At 37.7% G+C, this 19970-nt stretch overlaps 1 protein-coding gene across 3 annotated transcripts in view; it reads left to right on the top strand.

The window, feature by feature from the left end:
• Positions 1 to 519: 519 nt before the first annotated feature.
• The window catches only part of LOC108703056 (zinc transporter ZIP10), a 32300-nt gene continuing 12849 nt past the window's right edge, over positions 520 to 19970 (top strand). Inside the window, exons 1-3 of one of the 3 annotated variants that reach the window (XM_041579134.1) lie at positions 520 to 543; positions 16679 to 17718; positions 19670 to 19850. In XM_041579134.1, coding sequence (XP_041435068.1) covers positions 16690 to 17718; positions 19670 to 19850 — 1210 coding nt within the window. In that variant the 5' untranslated portion in view covers positions 520 to 543; positions 16679 to 16689. Of the gene's footprint in view, positions 544 to 13733; positions 13928 to 16678; positions 17719 to 19669; positions 19851 to 19970 lie in introns of those variants that run through there. The other 2 variants (XM_018238998.2, XM_018238999.2) reach the window with 2 other exon arrangements.

Raw genomic sequence — 19970 nt, forward strand, 5'->3', positions numbered from 1 at the left:
AATACAGCATTTCAAGCCTTATTCTATTTTAGACTTTACTTCCCCTTTAATACATGCAAATTTCAAGAGGTTTTGTTCTCAGCACGGCACCCACAAATAATGGCCCTGCTGCAGCTCATCAGTATTTCAAATCAATGTGGGGAAAGTACTGATATTGAAGTATATGGAATAAAGAATCAACTTTGTAAATAAACCTATTGGAGAGGAATGAATATAATTTTTTACAGAAATCTAGACCTTTGTGTGAGGCTTCTGTACAGAACCTTTGTGTGTTATTTTAAACCAGGAGAACATATTTTATGAACACTGCTCCTTCTTTACAGTCAGCTGCTTACCCCTGGGCACTCAAATTTTTCCCAAACATTAATGGCCCAATTGTACTTAACCTATTTTGCATGTTGCAAAGCTCACTTACCCCCAGAGCTGTGATCATATAAAACTGAACCTACACATGCAACAAACATCTTTGCTTGAATTTTCAGTATCTTGAATCTTCCACTGGGGAATAATTTACTTTAATGTGACTGGATTTCCATAATTGTGGTAAGTGTCAGGTTTTCATGAGAATATTCCTGGATTTATGTCTGAAATCAATGGGTGGCATCTACAGTACAGTAGTGATGGGCGAATAAATTCGGCAGACACTAATTCACAGTAAATAAAAATTGGTGTGCGTAAAAATTATTCGAATGCTCATTGACTTTAATGCATTTGGACCAAATAGTTGTGCGTATAAAAATTGTCGCTCGTGTCAAAATTATTTCACAAAAAACAGCCCATCATTAATCTACAGCCCTGCAGATTTAGTTAAACTACAACTCTACCTTCCAGGGTGTAGTTCAACTAACAAACAGAGGGCAGCTGCCTTTAGTGCAGTGTAACTAAGTCTGGCTTATTTTTTTGCTAGTGTCTGATAACTCTGTACATCAGAAATAATTAGAATGTCTGTAGCTAAAGCGGGAAGGAGCTAACAATAACTAGCTTAAATTAATACTGACGAGTATGTATAGGAGCTGTTTCATGATGGTTATTAAACCTGTGTTTTGCAGAACTAACCTTAGAATTTTTAACATTTAAGTGACATATTATCATTTGAATGTTTAACTTTTGTAGCTGATTGTCATTAATTCACAGCATGTTGTATATCTCACTGCTTCAAGCCACAATTTCTTGTTTTTTTTTACACTATATCTGTATATTTATATGTATATTTGTTTTTTTATCATTCTATAGAACTACAGTAAATATTCTTCATGGTAAATGGCATGTTATTCCTTCAGTACATTGAGCTGCTTTCCCTTATACAGGTACATTGGCTTGATCTCCTCTTTGCCTAGCATACTTATCCATTAACCGATTCTCCTGCTTGTCTACATTGTCCATTACTGTCACTCTACTCATTGGCAGTTTGTAGTGAATGCAAAAACTGGTACATTTACCGTAGTAGAGGGGCCAAACACTGCACACAGACTTGCCAACTGGCTGGTATTTTACTAGAATATCAAGTAATGATTATACTTGAAGGCTACCATAAATAAGGAGACCAGGGTGTATGTTAGCTAGTACAAGCAAGGGCCAATTATTGTTACTTGTATTACATAACTTTTTTTTCTGGTCATCTCCTGCTCACTTCCAGTCTCTCATTCAAACCTCTTCCTGGTTGCTTGTGTAACTTTTATGCTAGAAACTAGATAGCTGCAGAAATTCTGTTGATCACAAAAAGCTAAACGAATACAGAAACTAAAACAAAGTCTGGATGCAAGATGTCTAAGGGCAGTTGCATGTGGGAAGACTAGTCGCCCGCAATTTTTTAAAAGAGCATTTTGGCAACAAGTCTTTCCTCTTTTTGATGCGATTTCTGCTTCCCATAGTGCCACATGCTTATTTTTCCACCCACAAGGGACAAAACAGTACAAAATGACATCATTACATGAGATTTGCATACTATGGCGGCTACTAAACTAAGCTTTCCCACCGGCAATGATGTGACTCGCTGTAGGTAAAACCTACGTGTCGCTTCAGTCTCAAAATCACTTGAAGTTGCCTCAGAGGAGAATTCATGCAATTTTAGGAGACTAAAGTGACACTTTTTTTGTTTTAGCCACCAGAGATTCCCATTGTTGCCGGTGGGAACGTTTTTACAGGAGATTAGTCACCAGCAAAAGCAGAGATTTATCGCTGGAAAATGAATCTCCTGATGTGCCATTGCTCTTACTGCCCTTAGAATATCACTGTCTACACCACAGTTGTAGTTAATCTAATGTAAGGTGAACTACTCCTTTAATGAATACTTTGTGGTTTCTTAGATCACACACGTCAGCTGATGTCACAGGTTTAACATTGATATGAATGGGAAGCAGCAGTGGCTGGGTGAGGTGATTCACATTTGCCATAGCCCTTACTGTCAGTTTATCACTCACTAAAACAAGGAATTGTAAATGCAGGTGGGGGAGGGGCACATTCAAACAAATATTCTGCTGGATGATAAAATTTGATTCATACATTCATTGCTGCATTTAAGGTAACTACTGCAGTAATAACCAAAAATAGCAATACTTATGTAACATTCCTTTCATAATGGATTTTTTTTATCCAGGGTTGGCCATGTGCCAAAGCATGAGTTTTTTAGAGTTTAGCACCAATGTTTAACTGTGTTTATCTTTTAAATGCTCTCTCTCTCATGTGGATACACCTACACCAATAGATGAAACTGCTTCCACCAGACAGCTAGTATCCTTGAAACATGCCTACAGCAAAAATGTAACCTGTACCATTAAACACCATGGTTCCTTGCCTTCACACATTTTGCACTTTTAAGCCTCATTTTCAAATTCCATTTAATTGAAGAGAATGGGACCAAGAATGCATTAAATTTAGCCTACCCTATACCATATATATTATACTCCAAAACTTGACCTGCATATGGTGCAATTTGCGTTTACCGAAGAACCAGTAGCAAAAGCACACATAAGCTAAAAGTATGCATTTGTGGGGAAAAAAGTAATATTTAAGGGGATCTATCGAGAAAATTAAAATTTACTATATCCTCTTGCTGAAATAAGAAACTTTCTAAATATAATAAATTAAAAATTCTACCATTTAGAAAATAATCAAGCTACTCTTCACTCGCCCCCTCTGAACAACCTGTCTCTCTTCATTCTGTCTTTATGCAGTAGGTGCAGTCATTTAGTGATTGACAATTAGGTCTAATACATCCTTTGGGGGGGGGTTGGGCCCTTAACCCAGGTGCTCACTCTGATGGAAATCCTGTTTTTCTGCGTGCAGGGTGTTTGCCAGAGTCTGTAATTTTGTTACCTTTTGTTGGTGCTGGAGTTGGTTATTTGAGTTATTCTGCTAAGAGAGCTAAAAGATGTATTAGACCTACCTGTAGATCAAAATATGACCCAGACCTCGGCATGAAGAGTGACAGGTTGTGGCGAGTGAGATACTGAGCAGTAACTTGGTTATTTCTTAAACGGTACAGAATTTTAAATTTTCAGAAAGTGTCTTGTTTCAGTGAGTTGAAGCTTATATTAATTTTTAATTTTCGTGATAGTTCCCCTTTAAGTAAAACAGATTACTTTCTGTCAGTATTCAGTCAGCCAGGGGGTGTAAGTTTCTATCAGAAGCCAATTGTTTACACCATTAGAAGATACAGAACTGAATCAAAGGCCAGGTGCTTGGGTAAGGGAGGTGCTAGTAACAACATAAATTTGATACATTAACAAAAAAATTGTGAATTGCCTTAGAATATCACTATATACATCAACTTTTCAGTTGGTCTTCATTATTTGTTAGTTTTTAATTATTTACTTTTTTCTTCTGACTCTTTTCAGATTTCAAATGGGGGTCCCTGCCCCATCTAAATACCAAATGCTCTGTAAAGCTGCTTTTTATTACTCATCTTTATATTCAGGGCCTCTCCAGTTTATATTCCAGTCACTTATGCAAATCAATGCGTGGTTGCAAGGGTAATTTGACCCTGGCAACTAGACTGCTGAAATTGCAAACAGGAGAGCTGCTGGATAAAAAGCTAAATAACTTAAAAAGCACAAATAATTAAAAAAAAACAATTAAACCAAATGCAAATTGTCTCAGAATATCACCCCTCTACATCATACTAAAAGTTAACTCAAAGGTGAACAAACCCTTTAAGGCTAAATGTAAGTAAACTAATCCATAATCCCTATTTCTATTTTATAATTGCATTTTCTTACATATGCTGAAATTGCATGCGACTACAAAGGTTTAAATATTGTGTGTGAGTGTAATGTGTATAAGGAATCTTTATATCTTGGCATGTTGCTCTCTACACTGTGTATACTAGGGTATAAAGACTAAAGCACTTTCTGTGTGGTTTTTTAATATATTTACACTAGTGATGGGCGAATAAATTTGGCAGGTGCGAATTCGCAGGAGAAAATCCGCCGACGAAAAATCCGCTGCATCAAAAAAATTTGAGCACGTGTCAGAATAATATATATATATATATATATATATATATATATATATATATATATATATATATATATATATATTTTCCAAATAGTTCAGCACTCCACTACTCCACATGAGTGACCCAGGTGCTACCATCCAATGCTTCATCCAAAATCCAAAAAAAGTGAGGTGCACACTGGGAACTTTTGTTTAGTTTAAAAAGTTCATTTTATTAAATATAAGTTAAAAATAGGTCAACATTTCGGTCTGTTCCTGAGACCTTTATCAAGACCATTCTTGATATATATATAATATATATATTGTCGCGGGCGGCAAAATTGACGCGCGTAATAATTTTGACGTCCATTGACTTCAATGCATTTAGCAAATTTTGCGGCGTTTCACTGGAAACTTGCAAATTTTTCAACAAATTGAAAACGGGACAAATTCGCCCATCGCTAATTTACACAATATCTCAACTGAATTTAAATCTAAGCTTTCAGTTGGTCATTTTAAAACACACAATTTCTTTTTTTTTCAGCCATACCTTGGTGGATTTTCTGTAATGTTTAGGGTAATTTTGTAAGGTCCACTTTTAGCCAAAAACCATAGTATTTTCACCACTAGTGAAATGTCTTTGCTGTTTGCCAAACACATTTTCTGCTACAGTTGCCAAATAACGCTATCCTTCCTTTGTGTTCCAGAAGACCTCATCTTAGGTGGGCAAATGTTAGTCTTGACCTTGTTTTTTTTTCTGGACAGCTGTTTCCTACTGTAACATCTCCTGTGTAGATCTAATTTCTGCAACCTCTAAACTCGTACACCTTGACATCAATAGTGGTGAGAATTACCTAGAAGTCCCATGATTGTCCTTCCACGCTAAACTTGCTGGGACAGCCTGACCTGAGAAAAGTTGCCAGTTGTCTGAATCCTCTCAGCTTGCAGGTGATCTTCCAGTGCAATGATTGATGTCCAATTATTTTGCAGTCTGTAAAAATGTCTTCCCAGACTCACACACGTCTATAACCTTCTGCTCTTTCAGTTCAGGCATGGTGCTACCTCACACTTTTGCAGCAAAGAGCAAACCAACCTAAATGCCTGAGGTTTAAGGGCTCTTACCCATGAGGATTTCCTCATGTATTACTTGCTATGGTTTTTGTATCTGTTCCACCGCAAAGGAACACGAGTTGATGGAGCTCATTCTTTCCACAGTGATATGTACTCACTATAAACAAAGTTACACTGCAAGGCTCTCTCTCAGCTGGGTCTTTGTGGTGTTTTGTGGAGGAAGGGATAATGCAAAGATCAGTCAGCTTGGGCATCAATGGCTCTTAATCAGCAATATATCATGTAGTACAAAGTCTGAAGTGAAGTGCAGTGAGATTCATAAGCAGCGAATTCAGAGTAGAAAGACATATTTCACCATTTTGGATTCAAGAGATTGTGTACTTTCCAAAAATGTCGCTTTCTTGGATAAACAACAAGTCCAATTTGTTACTAATGAGGTAGCTGAAATCACAGCAATAGTAATATGTGCTATTTTTATTGTGTGGCTTCTACATTGACACAAAATGTGGTAACCCTATGCACAGAGGGCATCAAACTGTTCAATGAACGCCTGGCATTCATATTTCATGTTGGTACCTAATGACCTGTTGGTGGTTTTGTGGAGTAGGAAGACATGTTTACCAATTTTGGATTTGTCAGAAAGTGTTTTTTCTAAAAATGTATGGTCTCCTGGGGTAAACTTACTGTTTTGGAATTGTTGGCCAATGAAAACGAATTTCTTAAGATTTTGACACTTAGGTTGCAGTGAAGAAAATGATATATTGTTTTTCTAATAAACAAAATGCTCCTAATATGAAATAGTACAACATGTTCAAAAACTGTCTGGAAAGAAGTGCAATTGTAATGTGAAATTCTTCTGGCAGTAAAAGGGTTAAATGTTATGAAGACAGTTCATTGTTTACTACAGTCAGCAGTTTACCCGTAGGTATTTCTTCTTTTAAAGTCAAAAGGCTGACTTATATTTCATTGACAGTGTTTCATCAGTCTACAAACCAGAACTAATTTGTCTGGAAATGAAAAGGAGCTCAGTCACAAGACAGTGTGGTTACTTAAGAGAAAGGATAGGAGCTGTAGAAAGAAATAATCCCTGTTTCATAATGGTTATCATCCAGTGCCTTTTTAGTAGGAATGCACCAAATCCAGGATTCGGCCTTTTTCAGCAGGATTCAGATTCGGCCGAATCTTTCTGCCCGGCCGAACCGGATCCGAATATTAATTTGCATATGCAAATTAGAGGTGGGAGGGAAATCTCCTGACTTTTTATCACAAAACAAAGTAAAAAAATGTTCTCCCCTTCACACCCCTAATTTGCATATGCAAATTAGGATTAGGTTCGGTATTTGGCCGAATCTTTCAACAAGGATTCGGGGGTTCGGCCAATTCCGAAACAGTGGATTCGGTGCATCCCTACTTTTTAGAACTAAGAAATTCGGATTTTTAGGAATAGTTGGGCTTTGTTCATATTAATTCTTAAACCGTATTGTATATGTTACTGCTTCTGGTGCCTTTAGAAGTCAGCAATTTCTATTTTATTATTCTAATTCATTCTATAAAAATATGTTTTCATAATAGAGGGACTTTCCTCTACTACACTGGGATGTTCTTTACTTTCCTATGTATAGAGCACAACGTAATACCTTGCCTTGATCTCTTCCTTGTCAAAAGTGTTTGTCCAATCACTGGCACCATACTCCTGGCCAGTTTTTGGTGCGTGCATGCATATATGTATATTTTTTTTGTAAAGCGCTCCTTAAAGGCAAATCACTGTACAGCAAAACAATACAACCAGGGTGTCATTGCAACAGTAAATACAAATAAGTACAAAAATACAGTACGCATTATAAAGTGCAGTTAAAATACAAATTAAGTGCTTGGTGTCACGAAGACAAAAGGATGGAGGTCCTTGCCCCGTACAGTCTAAATGGAAAGGTAACTTACAGACACAAATCGGGAAAATATTAAGTGCTGTAGGTTGCAGTGGGTGACACTGCCATATACAGTAAGTGCCAGTCTAAGTGTTATAAAAGTGCTCCAAGAGGTAGTCTTTGAGCTTTGCTCTAAGACATTGAGAGAGAATTCTCTCCAGAGAAATTCAGGAATGGCATTCCAAATATGAGAAGCAAGACAGAAGTGATTGATGTTGGAACCAGCATTAACAGTGGGGGGGGGGGGTGTGCAACCAATTGGTTGCTTTAAAAGGAGCAGAGGATTTGGCCTGGAACTTACAGTATAGCGAGATAAGAGATGAGATATAGTTGTAGTTAGGTGCTGAGGAATGAAGGCTTGTATGCAGCATTAGTACTTCCACCACTGGTTAATCTCTGAGTATGTTGGAAGGGGACCAGGAAAATGTGGCAGATTTATCAAAATGCAAAGTTTACCTTTTTCAAATTAAAAAAAAAACTCAAACCCGAAAGGCTATTAAATTTAAAATTTATTTCAAAAACCAGATTTGAATTTAAAAAAGATACAGCTCCCATTTACTTTTTAGATGCCAATTATTTTGCGGTTTTGTCACTTAATAAATCTAGAAAATCCAGAAACTCAAATATGTGATTCTTGTTGCAAAAAAAAAAGATAGATGGTTAGTACTGGTAGTATTTTGGCAACAGCAACTAGTACTTTATAAATGTGGTAGAGGTTTCCTTCATTTTCTATGTTTTTGCTGCTCACCTTGTGCTTCACTAATTGATTCCATTATATTCTGCCTGGTTGTGATCCTGAGCGTTGTGAGTTGTGTTTTATTCCATTCGTATTTCAGTGCTTTTGTTTAGATACAGCATGTTACATTTTCTTGCACTTGATGCACGTCCAGCTATCGAAAGAATAGAGGGTTGCATTTGGAATAGAAAAAAACATACTTAGTTAAATGCACTTAATAATTAAAGGTGGCCATAGACGTGCAGGTTTACCTGCAATATCGGACAAACAAACGGACATCCACATCTCCCAATCTGCCACTAGCCTTCAGATTAAATAAAGTAGTAAAAGAACAGATCAGACGATGCTTTGCCCTGAAGCAATCGTACGACAGTTTATGTCCGACAAAAGCTTGTGACAGTCTCCCACTGAAAATCGTCAGCCAACAGAAATTTCCTAACCTGTCCGATCGACTGAACGACCGTTCGAATTGGCACGAAAAATGTCGGGACACTCCACATATTAATCCTCGATTCGTACAATTATATCTGTACATCTATGGCCAGCTTAAGCCATAAATGAATCAGCAGGTTGGCAGTAGGAAGAAGCTACAGGAAGCAAGTATAGGCTCAAGCAGCTTTGTAAACTGCAATTTTGTGTTTTTTACTTCTGTTTGTAAATTGCATGCGTTTCCATTTGTGCCTAAAGAACCAAGGTTACAATATTCATCAACTTTTGTATGAGGCGGAACACATGAAATCAAGTTAAGCATAAGTCAAGGGATATACTGTAATTCCTGGGTGTACATGGTGTCAACAAGACTGCCCTTGCATATAAAATTGAGACGGTCCAGTGGCTGCATTCATTTTTATTTTACGACTGACTTGTACCTTTGATCCATTTACAGCACCTTTGTTTTGTTTAAAGTTCTGAAGCAAATTAATCCAATCACTTCATGCGGCTGGGCTATAGTACAGGGACAGCGATAAGAAGATTATAAAGTCATAAGATTATACATGTGATTAAGATCATTACTTGTGGCTGCTTTTACAGCAACTTGAGTTAACAACTGAGATGTCATTCTCAGCTCCATTTTTGCCTCCCATTAACATTCCATTCTCTCTGCAGTTAACTCTGATACTAACTTTTAATTCAAGCGTGCAAGTAGTAAGGACAGAAGCCCTAAATCCCTAAATGTTTTTTGTTAAAGGGTCACAAAGTATAAATACAGTGTTGGACATATTGCCTTTTTTAAATATCTGCAATATGTATAAATAGTAGGTGATTCAGTGTTATTGCATTGCAGGGGCCTCATATTCTATTGTGACCAACGCTCCATACCAACATAGATTTAATAAGGCCACCTCATGTTTTCAAGAAGTTAAAATTGGGTGTGAAAGCATGGGAACGCGAAGGATATTATAATCAGCACAATTCATTTAAAATGTTGTTGGGGTGTATTGTGTACAGGGTCTAGTTATTTTTACTTCATTCATTATATTCTAAAATTACACTCCAATTGTAAAAAATAAATAAAAGTATACTTCTACCGCTGAACACACAACAAAAATAATGTGAACATACAACAATCTTATTAAATGATGTTTAAAATAAAGTTTTCTCGTTTAATTGAATGCTTATAACCGGAACCAGCAATATAAAAATTTAGTACAGTGGGTTATCCTTTCCTTTTAAGTTCAATAGTATTTGTCCATGATCTTTGCAAGTTTATAAGAGAACAGTTATTTATATACTAGCTCTGTGTGTAATAAGAACAATATACAGTGGTACAATTTTATAAAAGTGGTTATATTATAGCATGTAGTAGTTGGGAGTAATAGAATTCCCCTTTCAGTTAACTTTTACAGGGCAATCCTTAAATAGGATTGAAATAAAAAAAATAACAAAAGTGGTATCAAGGTGATACATTTATTGGCTTACTAATATAATCATAGCAAGCTTTCAGAACATTTTAGTTCCTTTTTCATGCTGATTACAATGAAGCTGTGGTGTTCTCTGGTATATATACAACAATCAGCTCATAGGTCAAATGACCAACAAAAAGGAATATCAATCTGTGTGTAAAGCTGGCCATAGATGATTTTTAAAAGATCAGATCCTGATCGTGAGACCACGATCTTCTCAGAACGATCGTACGATCGTACGAATCTACCATCAACTAAAAAGACCAATTTACCAGGAAAACAAAGGGGAGCTGCCTGCTTGGCCCTGCAAACATAGAGAGATTGCACTGGGACCGACAAAGATTTTTTGACCTGGCCGATCAATTTCCCGACAGATGTCGGCCGAAAAATCGTAAGATATACGATCGTTCGAATACCACTAACTGCACGATAATTTCGAAGGATTGGTCGGGCTTCCCTAAAATCGGTCGTTCGGCAAGAAGAATCGTCGCGTCTATGGGGACCTTTAGGTGCAAAGTCATTTACGAGGGGATCTGCAAGAGACAAGCAGATCTGATTCAAAGGCTATTGTGATACTAAGCTCTACAGTTAGTATAAAGATGGGTATATAGAATCTATTTGAAGGTATGGAGGGGTGTGTGTATGAATGCTGGGTTTTTATTTGGAGGGGTGGAACTTGATGGACTTTGTATTTTTTCAAACCGATTTAACTATGTAACTATGAATGTAACTAGACCTTAAATACTGTAAACAGTAGGAACACCCCACTTTTCCATCCGACAGACTTTTTCTTTGTGTGCAAGAACTAGGGGTAGGTACAGTAGGTTTTAAATGTAAAAGAGACACAAAAAAAATGATACTGCGCATTAAACGTGCACAAACTGACATCACATACCACTATGCATGCACAAGGGCAACCAGGAACTGCCACGGTGGTAAGAGGACACAGTTTACTTCCCAAATTCTTTTTGTCAGTCACTGTTTTTTTTTTTTAGTAAATAGGTCTGGTTTCTTCCATATATCTGGCCCTTTTTTGCACATAAAACACTGGGACCATCTAATGTCAGATTAAAAAAAAAAGATTGCTTATTTCATCTGGTCCTATTTTGCTCACTTTTTCTTTTTGAGCAAATTAGGAGCAGAGGCACTGGTTGCAGCGGGTATTGTTCCCTGATCAGAGCTCTAAAGGAAAAAAAAATGAACTGTACTCTTGATCAAATACTGAGAATGGATGAGCTGCCAGCAGCAGGTATAGCCCTAGCCTTCACAAAAAACAGCGGAATGCAATATATCTTTGACAGTCTGTTTACGACTTGTCAAGGCCGGTACTTCGAATTTACAGGAATTTGTAATTCCTCTGGCCTACCCAATATTTCCCTTTCTGTTCCCCTGATTTCTCTCTCTATAATCTGCCCTTGATTTATACATTCCACCATTTTTCTGCCCCCTTATGTCATAAACCAACACTTTGGCCCATGGTTCTTCTCCCTTTGTATCTTGTAAAAAGTAACACCTGGCACACAGAAATCTCTTATCATCTGGTGTTTATTGGGTGGGATGTGCAAGGTCCTGACAACAATTTTTTTTCAGTTGCCATTAAGGTACTCAGGATAGATTAAAATTCATTTTATTTCATGTCATGCAGAGTGACAGCCTTTGACTTTGAGAAACGGGTACTGTGGTTGTATTTAATTTGAGTCTGTATCAGTTTGCAAAATATGGAATAAAGGAGGAGTTTTAATATATAGAGTGCCTTGGAGTCCTCTGATAAGATAGTTTTTCCCCTTTGTCACAGACCACCCCTTTCATTACTGCCCAACTCTTACAAAACAGAATTTTAAAAAGGTGAGAACTTTAAGCACCGGTCTTTGTCAACACCCCTACAGTCAAAGATATATACATTTTGTGGATGATGTGATCCTTGGTCATCAAGTATACGAGGCTCATTTTCAGAATAAGACACCGCCAGACCTTCCAAACTTTCACAAATTGTAGATATCACTCTGGAGATCCAAAACCCCTACAGTCAACTTTTTCTGCCATTGGCATTCAGGAGATATGCGGTACGTGGCAGTGTGGTGCGAAAGTTTTTCTGGGTTGTGACATCAGCAATAGTTACATCACAAGTATGTGCAGAACCTCTCCGGAAACCACCTAAACCATGCTGCACATACCAGATTTGTGCCTGGAAATCAGCGGTGATCGTTAAAAATCATGGGAATGCATCTGAGTGACGGGAGACATAATGGAAAATCTGGTAAATCCCGGGAAAATCTGGGGGTGTTGACAGCTCTGAGTCAGACAGGGAACCTGCACACTTCTCAGGTAGGGTTGCCACCTGGCCAGTATTTAAATTCATATTTGATCCCAATGTTATTAATATGGAAGAAACATAAATACATTTTTTTTTTCCAAAAAAGATGGTAACCATATACTCAGGACTAGAGTAAATAAATAAGAGTAAATAAATTTTAAAATCTTACATATTACAATTTTACCCAGTCGACTCCTATATTGGATCAGATCTAACCCTTGTTTGCACAAAAAGCACTGGCAAAAAATGAATTAACTTTAAAGGGATACTGTCATGGGGAAAAAAAAATTTCAACATCAATCAGTTAATAGTGCTGCTCCAGCAGAATTCTGCAAAAGAACAAACAGATTTTTTTATATTCAATTTTGAAATCTGACATGGGGCTAGACATATTGTCAATTTCCCAGCTGCCCCAAGTCATGTGACTTGTGCTCTGATAAACTTCAATTACTCTTTACTGCTGTACTGCAAGTTGGAGTGATATAACCCCGCTCCCTTTCCCCTCCCCTCCCCCAGCAGCCAAACAAAAGAACAATGGGAAGGTAACCAGATAACAGCTCCCTAACACAAGATAACAGCTGCCTGGTTGATCTAAGAACAACACTCAATAGTAAACACCCATGTCTCACTGAGACACATTTAGTTACATTGAGAAGGAAAAACAGCAGCCTGCCAGAAAGCATTTCTCTCCTAAAGTGCAGGCACAAGTCACATGACCAGGGGCATCTGGGAAATTGACAAAATGTCTAGCCCCATGTCAGATTTCAAAATTGAATTAAAAAAAATCTGTTCTTTTGAGAAATGGATTTCAGTGCAGAAGTCTGCTGGAGTAGCACTATTAACTATTATTGTTTTGAAAAAAAACAACAAGTTTTCAGATGACAGGATCCCTTTAAAATAAATATCAGAAGTGGAGACTGGGGGTGGTAGGTAGGTACTACTGGTGGTATGTAATTGGAATCAAAACTGTTTTCATCCCTGCTACAGATAGTGATCTGGCCAGAGCTGGGAGCAGATAAAATACATTCCTTCTCATGAACTAGTGGGAGACTCTCTCTGTGTTGGAAATAATTGAGCAATTGCCAGCATCCACCAAAATGTTTGCTACAAGTATAGGCTCCACCAAGCCGACACTCCAAAGAATTCCTTGGCCAAACATAGGAGTGTAGGTTCCGGCTGCAGAGGGTAAAGCACAAACGAAAAAAACAATCTGTTTTCATTTTCTCATTGTCAAATGTAATTAACTATGCGTTAGCGATAAGAACTGAGAGGATAAACACAGGCTGCCCTGCCCCACAGCCTACCACGTGTTCCTAACACATTGTCACACTACTGATTTATTCCTTCCTCTTTCATCATCGCGTCACGTGTAGCGTCACCGAGTTTTTAGCCGTGACGTCACAGTCCCGCGATATGCGACTGGTGACGCCTGGATGAGTGGCCGGCAAGAGCTGAGTCGTTGGACATTCAAATGGCGTTGCGGGACATTTAAACAGCGATCCGGGAGTGCGAGTTGTGTTGAGAAAAGCGGCAGTGTTGGTCGGTATGTTATGTTACTGTTATTCTGTATTTATTGAGTGTCACGCGGTTATTACCCCGTGATTGACAGAGATGCGCCATTATCATCAGCCTGTGCCTCAGTGGAGCTTACAGTGTGAGTCTCTGTTTGTCTAAACACCCCGGCATTATGTTGTGTGTATTTTGTGTGTATGTTGTGTGTATGTTGTGTGTATGTTGTGTGTATGGTGTGTGGGGTGAGAGTGGAGTGAGTGACTCCAGACCTGCACAAAGCCCATTTATTCCCAAACATTTCTCTCTAGTAACTGATCACAGGTTTCTTTCCCTGGGGAACACAGGGGCATTGGAAACCTCTTTGAGGATGAGATCTGGCCCATGACTCAACATTTAGACAGTGAATATAGTGATTTTCTGACATCATTAAGTGCTCTTATCTAGTATCTTGTGTTTTATTCCTGTCCAGGGCTAATAATAAAGTAGATAATCCATTACTGGGCTATTAGAGGTCAATTTATTGTCATATTTTAAAACAAGGGCACTCATTGATGGGGTGAAATTTCCCCTGTTCTTCTTGGATTTAAATAGGGTTGGTGATTTTGTGTTTAAATCTAATATTCATGATCTAATGAGCGGAAAGGCCTGCCATATGCACACTTTATCGTTATGAGTTATAGTCCAATCTTTTAACTAGAATGAGTCTGGCACTTTAAAAGTGGGTTATATGTTAAACTGCGATGATTATACGCGTGATGTAATAATTGACTCTTTACACTGATTGGCTGCCAGGGGTATTTGAATGTGTGTTTAACTTCCTGAATTTATCCTGATGACGATCCGCTGTCGATCGAAACGCGTTGATAAAATTATGCAGTAATAAAGACTTGTTAATTGGTCACTTGAACCTAACTGCTGTGAGTGCTTTCTACAGTTGGTGTGTGTGTGTCAAGTTTTTACTGTAAATCAGCAAATCTACATGTTTCGGTCACATCCCGATGACAATCCCCGGTGGACTGAAACGTAGATGTCCGAACTAGCTGATTTACAGTAAAAACTTGCTTTAACTTAACAGTTGCCATAGGTGCTTTCATTCTCCACTGGATATATACATTTTTGGTTAGCACCGGCCATCAAAACAGAGCAGAGCTGAGTGCCGGTTCTCAGCATTGATTTATATTGATATGCATGGTTTTCTACACTGTAGCCAGGCTGAATGAATGAACTAATGGACAGGGATGGAGCCTGAAAGCCAGATTACCTATATAAAGGGGCATATTTATCAAGGGTCAAATTTTGGTTTGAAAAAACTTTGAATTCAAAAAGACGAACCAAAATTTAAGTTGAAGATTTTAGGTCAGTTTTCAGTCGAATAGGTCCGTATTCGGCCCAATTCGAATCATATGAATTGAAGGAATAGCGCATTTGATCGAATTCGATTCAACGTCTTTGCCAATTCCCACCAATTGACTCCAAATGGGTTGTAGGAGGTCCCCCATAGGCTAAAACAGCAACTCGGTGGGTTTTCGATGGCGAATGGTCGAAGTCGAATTTTTAAAGAGACCATACATGATAAATTTCGATTTTTTAATTTTTTTCAAATTCGAATCGAATTTGGACTATTCCCTAGTCGAAGTATACATAAAATAGCTCGAAATTCCTTTTTTTTCATTTGGAAATTCACCTGGACCTTTGAATCTGCCCCAAAGTGTCAGCAAATGCTGTTTATTGGTGTTATACATCAATTGTAAAAGTTTCTACACACAGTGTACTTTCTCTTTAACTCCTGTATCAATCTAAAATTTAAAGTCAGTGTAGTTCTTTGCTGTAGGCAAATGCCTCTTTAATATAGTCAAAGCAGAAACATTACGTTTTGGCAAGTCTATAAAAATCTATTGCGCTGTCTGAGATAGTGGGTCTCATTTATCAACACTGGGCAAATTTGCACCAGAGCAGTAGCCCACGGCAACCTGTCCCATTTTTGTTTTCACTGTTGTAGCTGGCTGACAAAAACAAACCCGGCGTTGGTTGCCATTGGTTGGTAGCAGCGGGCTGCAAATGTCCCCAAAATAGATAAATGAGCAACAGTTTGTCTTATTATGGATGATTTTGCCACTGGTTTTGGACCTGTAGTCTGGTCTGTACATCACAGAACTTATTTTCCATTTATAGTTATACAATTTGATCAGTTTTGTGCTGCACTGGGATGGTAAATTACAGAAACCTTTTTAGAATGTCAGAAATATTGTGCACAAACAGGCTGATGAATGGTCTAATGCATAACTGTTTTAGTTCAGTCAATCAGTTTGTTTTTTCTTGTGAAAATCTTTTCTGAAAAATTAAAGGAACAGTAACATCAAAAATTTAAAGTGCATTAAAGCAATGAAAATATAATGTACTGATTGCGCTGCACTTTTACAACTGGTGTGTTTGCTTCAGAAACCATTCAAACCTAAAAAAGAAGAAAAAGCACAGGATAGACAACAGATAAGTCTGTAGTATACAATGTGATTATTGATCATTTATCTGTGATCTATTGTGTATCCTGTACTTAAATGGCTGCCCCCATTGCTACACAGCAGCTTGTTTATATAAAATACAGTAGTTTTTCTGAAGCAAACATCAGTTTTGTTGGTGCAGGGCAGTTTATTAAACTGTAATTTTTTTGAAACACTTACATTTTTTGTTATTGTTAACTAAGATTACAGTTTGATCACCTTTTATTAAAGTCGATTATGAGAGTATTTTACAATCTAATGAAATCTTTTAATATTTCTGCTAGGTGAAGTAGAAATGAAGGTACATATGCACACAAAATTCTGCCTCATTTGTTTATTGACATTCATATTTCATCACTGCAACCGTTGCCATGAAGATGTGAACGATCACATTTCTGATCAAAGCCACGTTCATAGCCACAGCGACTACCAGATCTCGGAGCAGCCGTATCTTAAAAATGGCGAGCTAGAGTTGTCGGCTGACAAGTTCACAGCACCAGATGCTGAGCATGAACAAAAGTACTACATTGAAAAACTTTTCTTTCATTATGGGAACAACGGAAGGCTGTCTTTTACAGGGCTGGAGAAGCTCTTGGACAATTTAGGTCTCGGAGAGGTTAAAGTTGTTGAAATCGTTCATGAAGATATTGGCCATGATCATGTGTCCCATCTGGATGCTTTAGATTTACAAGAAGGAAAGCATACTCACTTGCATAATCACAATGAAGCCGATAATGAAACCAAGAGTACAGATTCCATTAAAGATGCTCATACATGTGAAGAAAAAAAGGCAGAGTCACGTATACATAAGAAATCACACAGTACCTCAGATCACCATCATCACCATCATAAGCATAATGGGACGCACCATTCTCATAACAGTTCCAATTCTCACAACCATTCAGTAAGTGGTTTAGAATATGAAGGACACAATCAAGACCTGCTAATTGGTTTAAACTCCACTCATAACAGTCCTGAAGCAAAGGCACACAAACACAAGGACAAACGGAAAAGAAAAAAAAATAGTGACACAACTGCAGGTTCTGCATCCGAGGTTTTAGTTCATCATGTGCACCATGAAACACATGAGCATAACCATGTTCACAAATCAGATACTACCCAGGGTTCCTCTCCTCTCCATGAACATGCCAATAATGATATTGGGGACCATGAATCTGATGAATATCATCTAGGGGCTGAAAACAGGACAAGAAACAACAAGAAAAGGGAAGCCCCGCATGACAATCACAGCTTGAAAAAACATGATATTGTTTTAACTCAGAATCATAAGGAGCACGGAGAGAACCTTCATGAACATGATGAGGTGAGTGAAAGCAGCTTGATTTTCAAGTATACATGTATTCTAATGGCACACACTACTTTTCAGCTAGCTCAGAAGAACAGCAATGCCTCCTATGGCCACTCATACCACTCAATGGGAAATGATTGGAAAGCAGCTTTACATGTGTCATCAGCCTTACTTTTATGTATCAATGTGTATTTCTGTCATGTAGAATGAATATGCCTTGGCGACCAACCACTTGATTCTTGTTAAGTAGGACTGGAAATGTGCTAACCAAACAGGTAAAGGGGTTGTTCACCTTCAAACACTTTTTTTTTCAGTTCAGTTGGTTACAGATAGATCACCAGAAATAAAGACTTTTTCCAATTACTTGTATTTTCTATCCGTGACTGTTTTTCTAATATTAATGTGCAAAATTCTGGGAGGGAGGGTCTCTAACTTCTTAACTTTTAAATTCAAACATTTGGTTGATACTTTTGTTATCTTTGGCCCTGATGAGCATAATGCCTGAGTTTTATTAAAGGCAGCCGTTTCCTATTTGTATAATAGTTGCTAAAATTCCACAGATGCTGCTGAGAAGTGTATCAATTAAATGTATCAACTACATAAATGTAGCACGATTACTGAGCTGCCAGACTGAAACACCAGAGACAGGAACATTAAACTTTAACCTTAAATTTTGGGAAAACGATAAAAAATAAAAGATGAAAAGCACTTGAAAAAAATATTTGTTTATGGAGAACAATCTGAAAACAACTCATCTGAAAAAAGTGTTGGAAGGTGGACAAGCCCATTAACGATACAAAATAAAAGTTATTTTCTGGGTGAATTTCCTATAACTCTTAATAATGGGGTTATGTTGAACTCCTATCTGTTTTATGGTTTTCCAGCAGTTGCATAGTTTGCTGTATCCACCCATAAACTTCTTTTAAAAAACATAAACAGGTATAGAACCTGTTATCCAGAATGCTCAGGACCTGGTGTTTTCCTGGATAAACGGATCTTTTCATTATTTGGATCTTCATACCTTAAGTCTACTAGAAAATCATTTAAACCTTAAAGGGAAAACTATACCCCCAAAATGAATACTTAAGCAACAGTTTATATCATATTAAGCGGCATATTTAAGAATGTTACCAAATATATATTTAAGTAAATATTGCCCTTTTACATCTCTTGCCTTGAACCCCCATTTCGTGATGGTCTGTGTGTTGCCTCAGAGATCACCTGACCAGAAATACTACAACTCTAACTGTAACAGGAAGAAGTGTGGAAGCAAAAGACAGAACTCTGTTAATTGGCTCATGTGACCTAAGAAGTATAGTTTGATTTGTTTGTGTGCACAGTGAATCATACAATCCCAGAGGGTGGCCCTTATTTTTTAAAATGGCAATTTTCTATTTATGATTACCCAATGGCACATACTACTAGACAAGTATATTATGAGAGATGGGGCGGGCAATATTTGATTGACAGCTGAGAATTATAAATGAGTTTAAAACATTTATGAATGCTTTAATAATAAAAAAAAGAATATGGATTTCATGTGTAAATTAAAAAGGACTTTTATTATACAGCTTTTTATGTCTAGGTGACAGGTCCCCTTTAATTCCTGTGTGCTAGGGAAACCATAACCTTGTATGTCTCTTGCCAAATATAGGCAGTGTGGTGCCAGTTGTTCATTGGCAGCACAGTTTGTGGAAAAGCCAGACCCTCTGACTCTTTTACTGCCAGAAGCAATGATATTTTGGCAGTTTTGTCTCTCCTACCCATTGTCCGCACCAGGGACATGCATTGGTGTAGCCAACTCAATGATACTACAGAGGACCTAGTACTCTGTATGGTTCTCTATTTAGACTAGTGATAGGCTGACAAAATACATAATATTGATTATACAATTACCTGTTTTATTGAAAGCAGAGTATTGTGTGTGTGTGTGTGTATACATCTAACACAACTCTTTATTTTCCAGTGCTTGAACATCACTCAGCTGCTTCATTATTATGGCCTGAATGACAATTCTCCAATTTCTCCAGATCAGTTTGCATATATCTGCCCAGCTCTGGTATATCAGATTGATAGAAGGCTTTGCATTAAACATTTTTCAGATTTGCAAGTGGAGAATGTGGAGAAGAGTAAAGGCGGAGCTTCCGGTGAGCATGCTGCTATTCTACTGGCATTTTTCTGTTTTTTGGAAATTGCATCACCACAATGATCAATTAAATTTATAATAACCAAAACCTCCTGGAAGGGGGGGGGCAATAGCTTCCCAC

The sequence above is a fragment of the Xenopus laevis genome, chromosome 9_10S, assembly GCF_017654675.1.
Source record: "Xenopus laevis strain J_2021 chromosome 9_10S, Xenopus_laevis_v10.1, whole genome shotgun sequence".
Lineage (NCBI taxonomy): Eukaryota > Metazoa > Chordata > Amphibia > Anura > Pipidae > Xenopus > Xenopus laevis.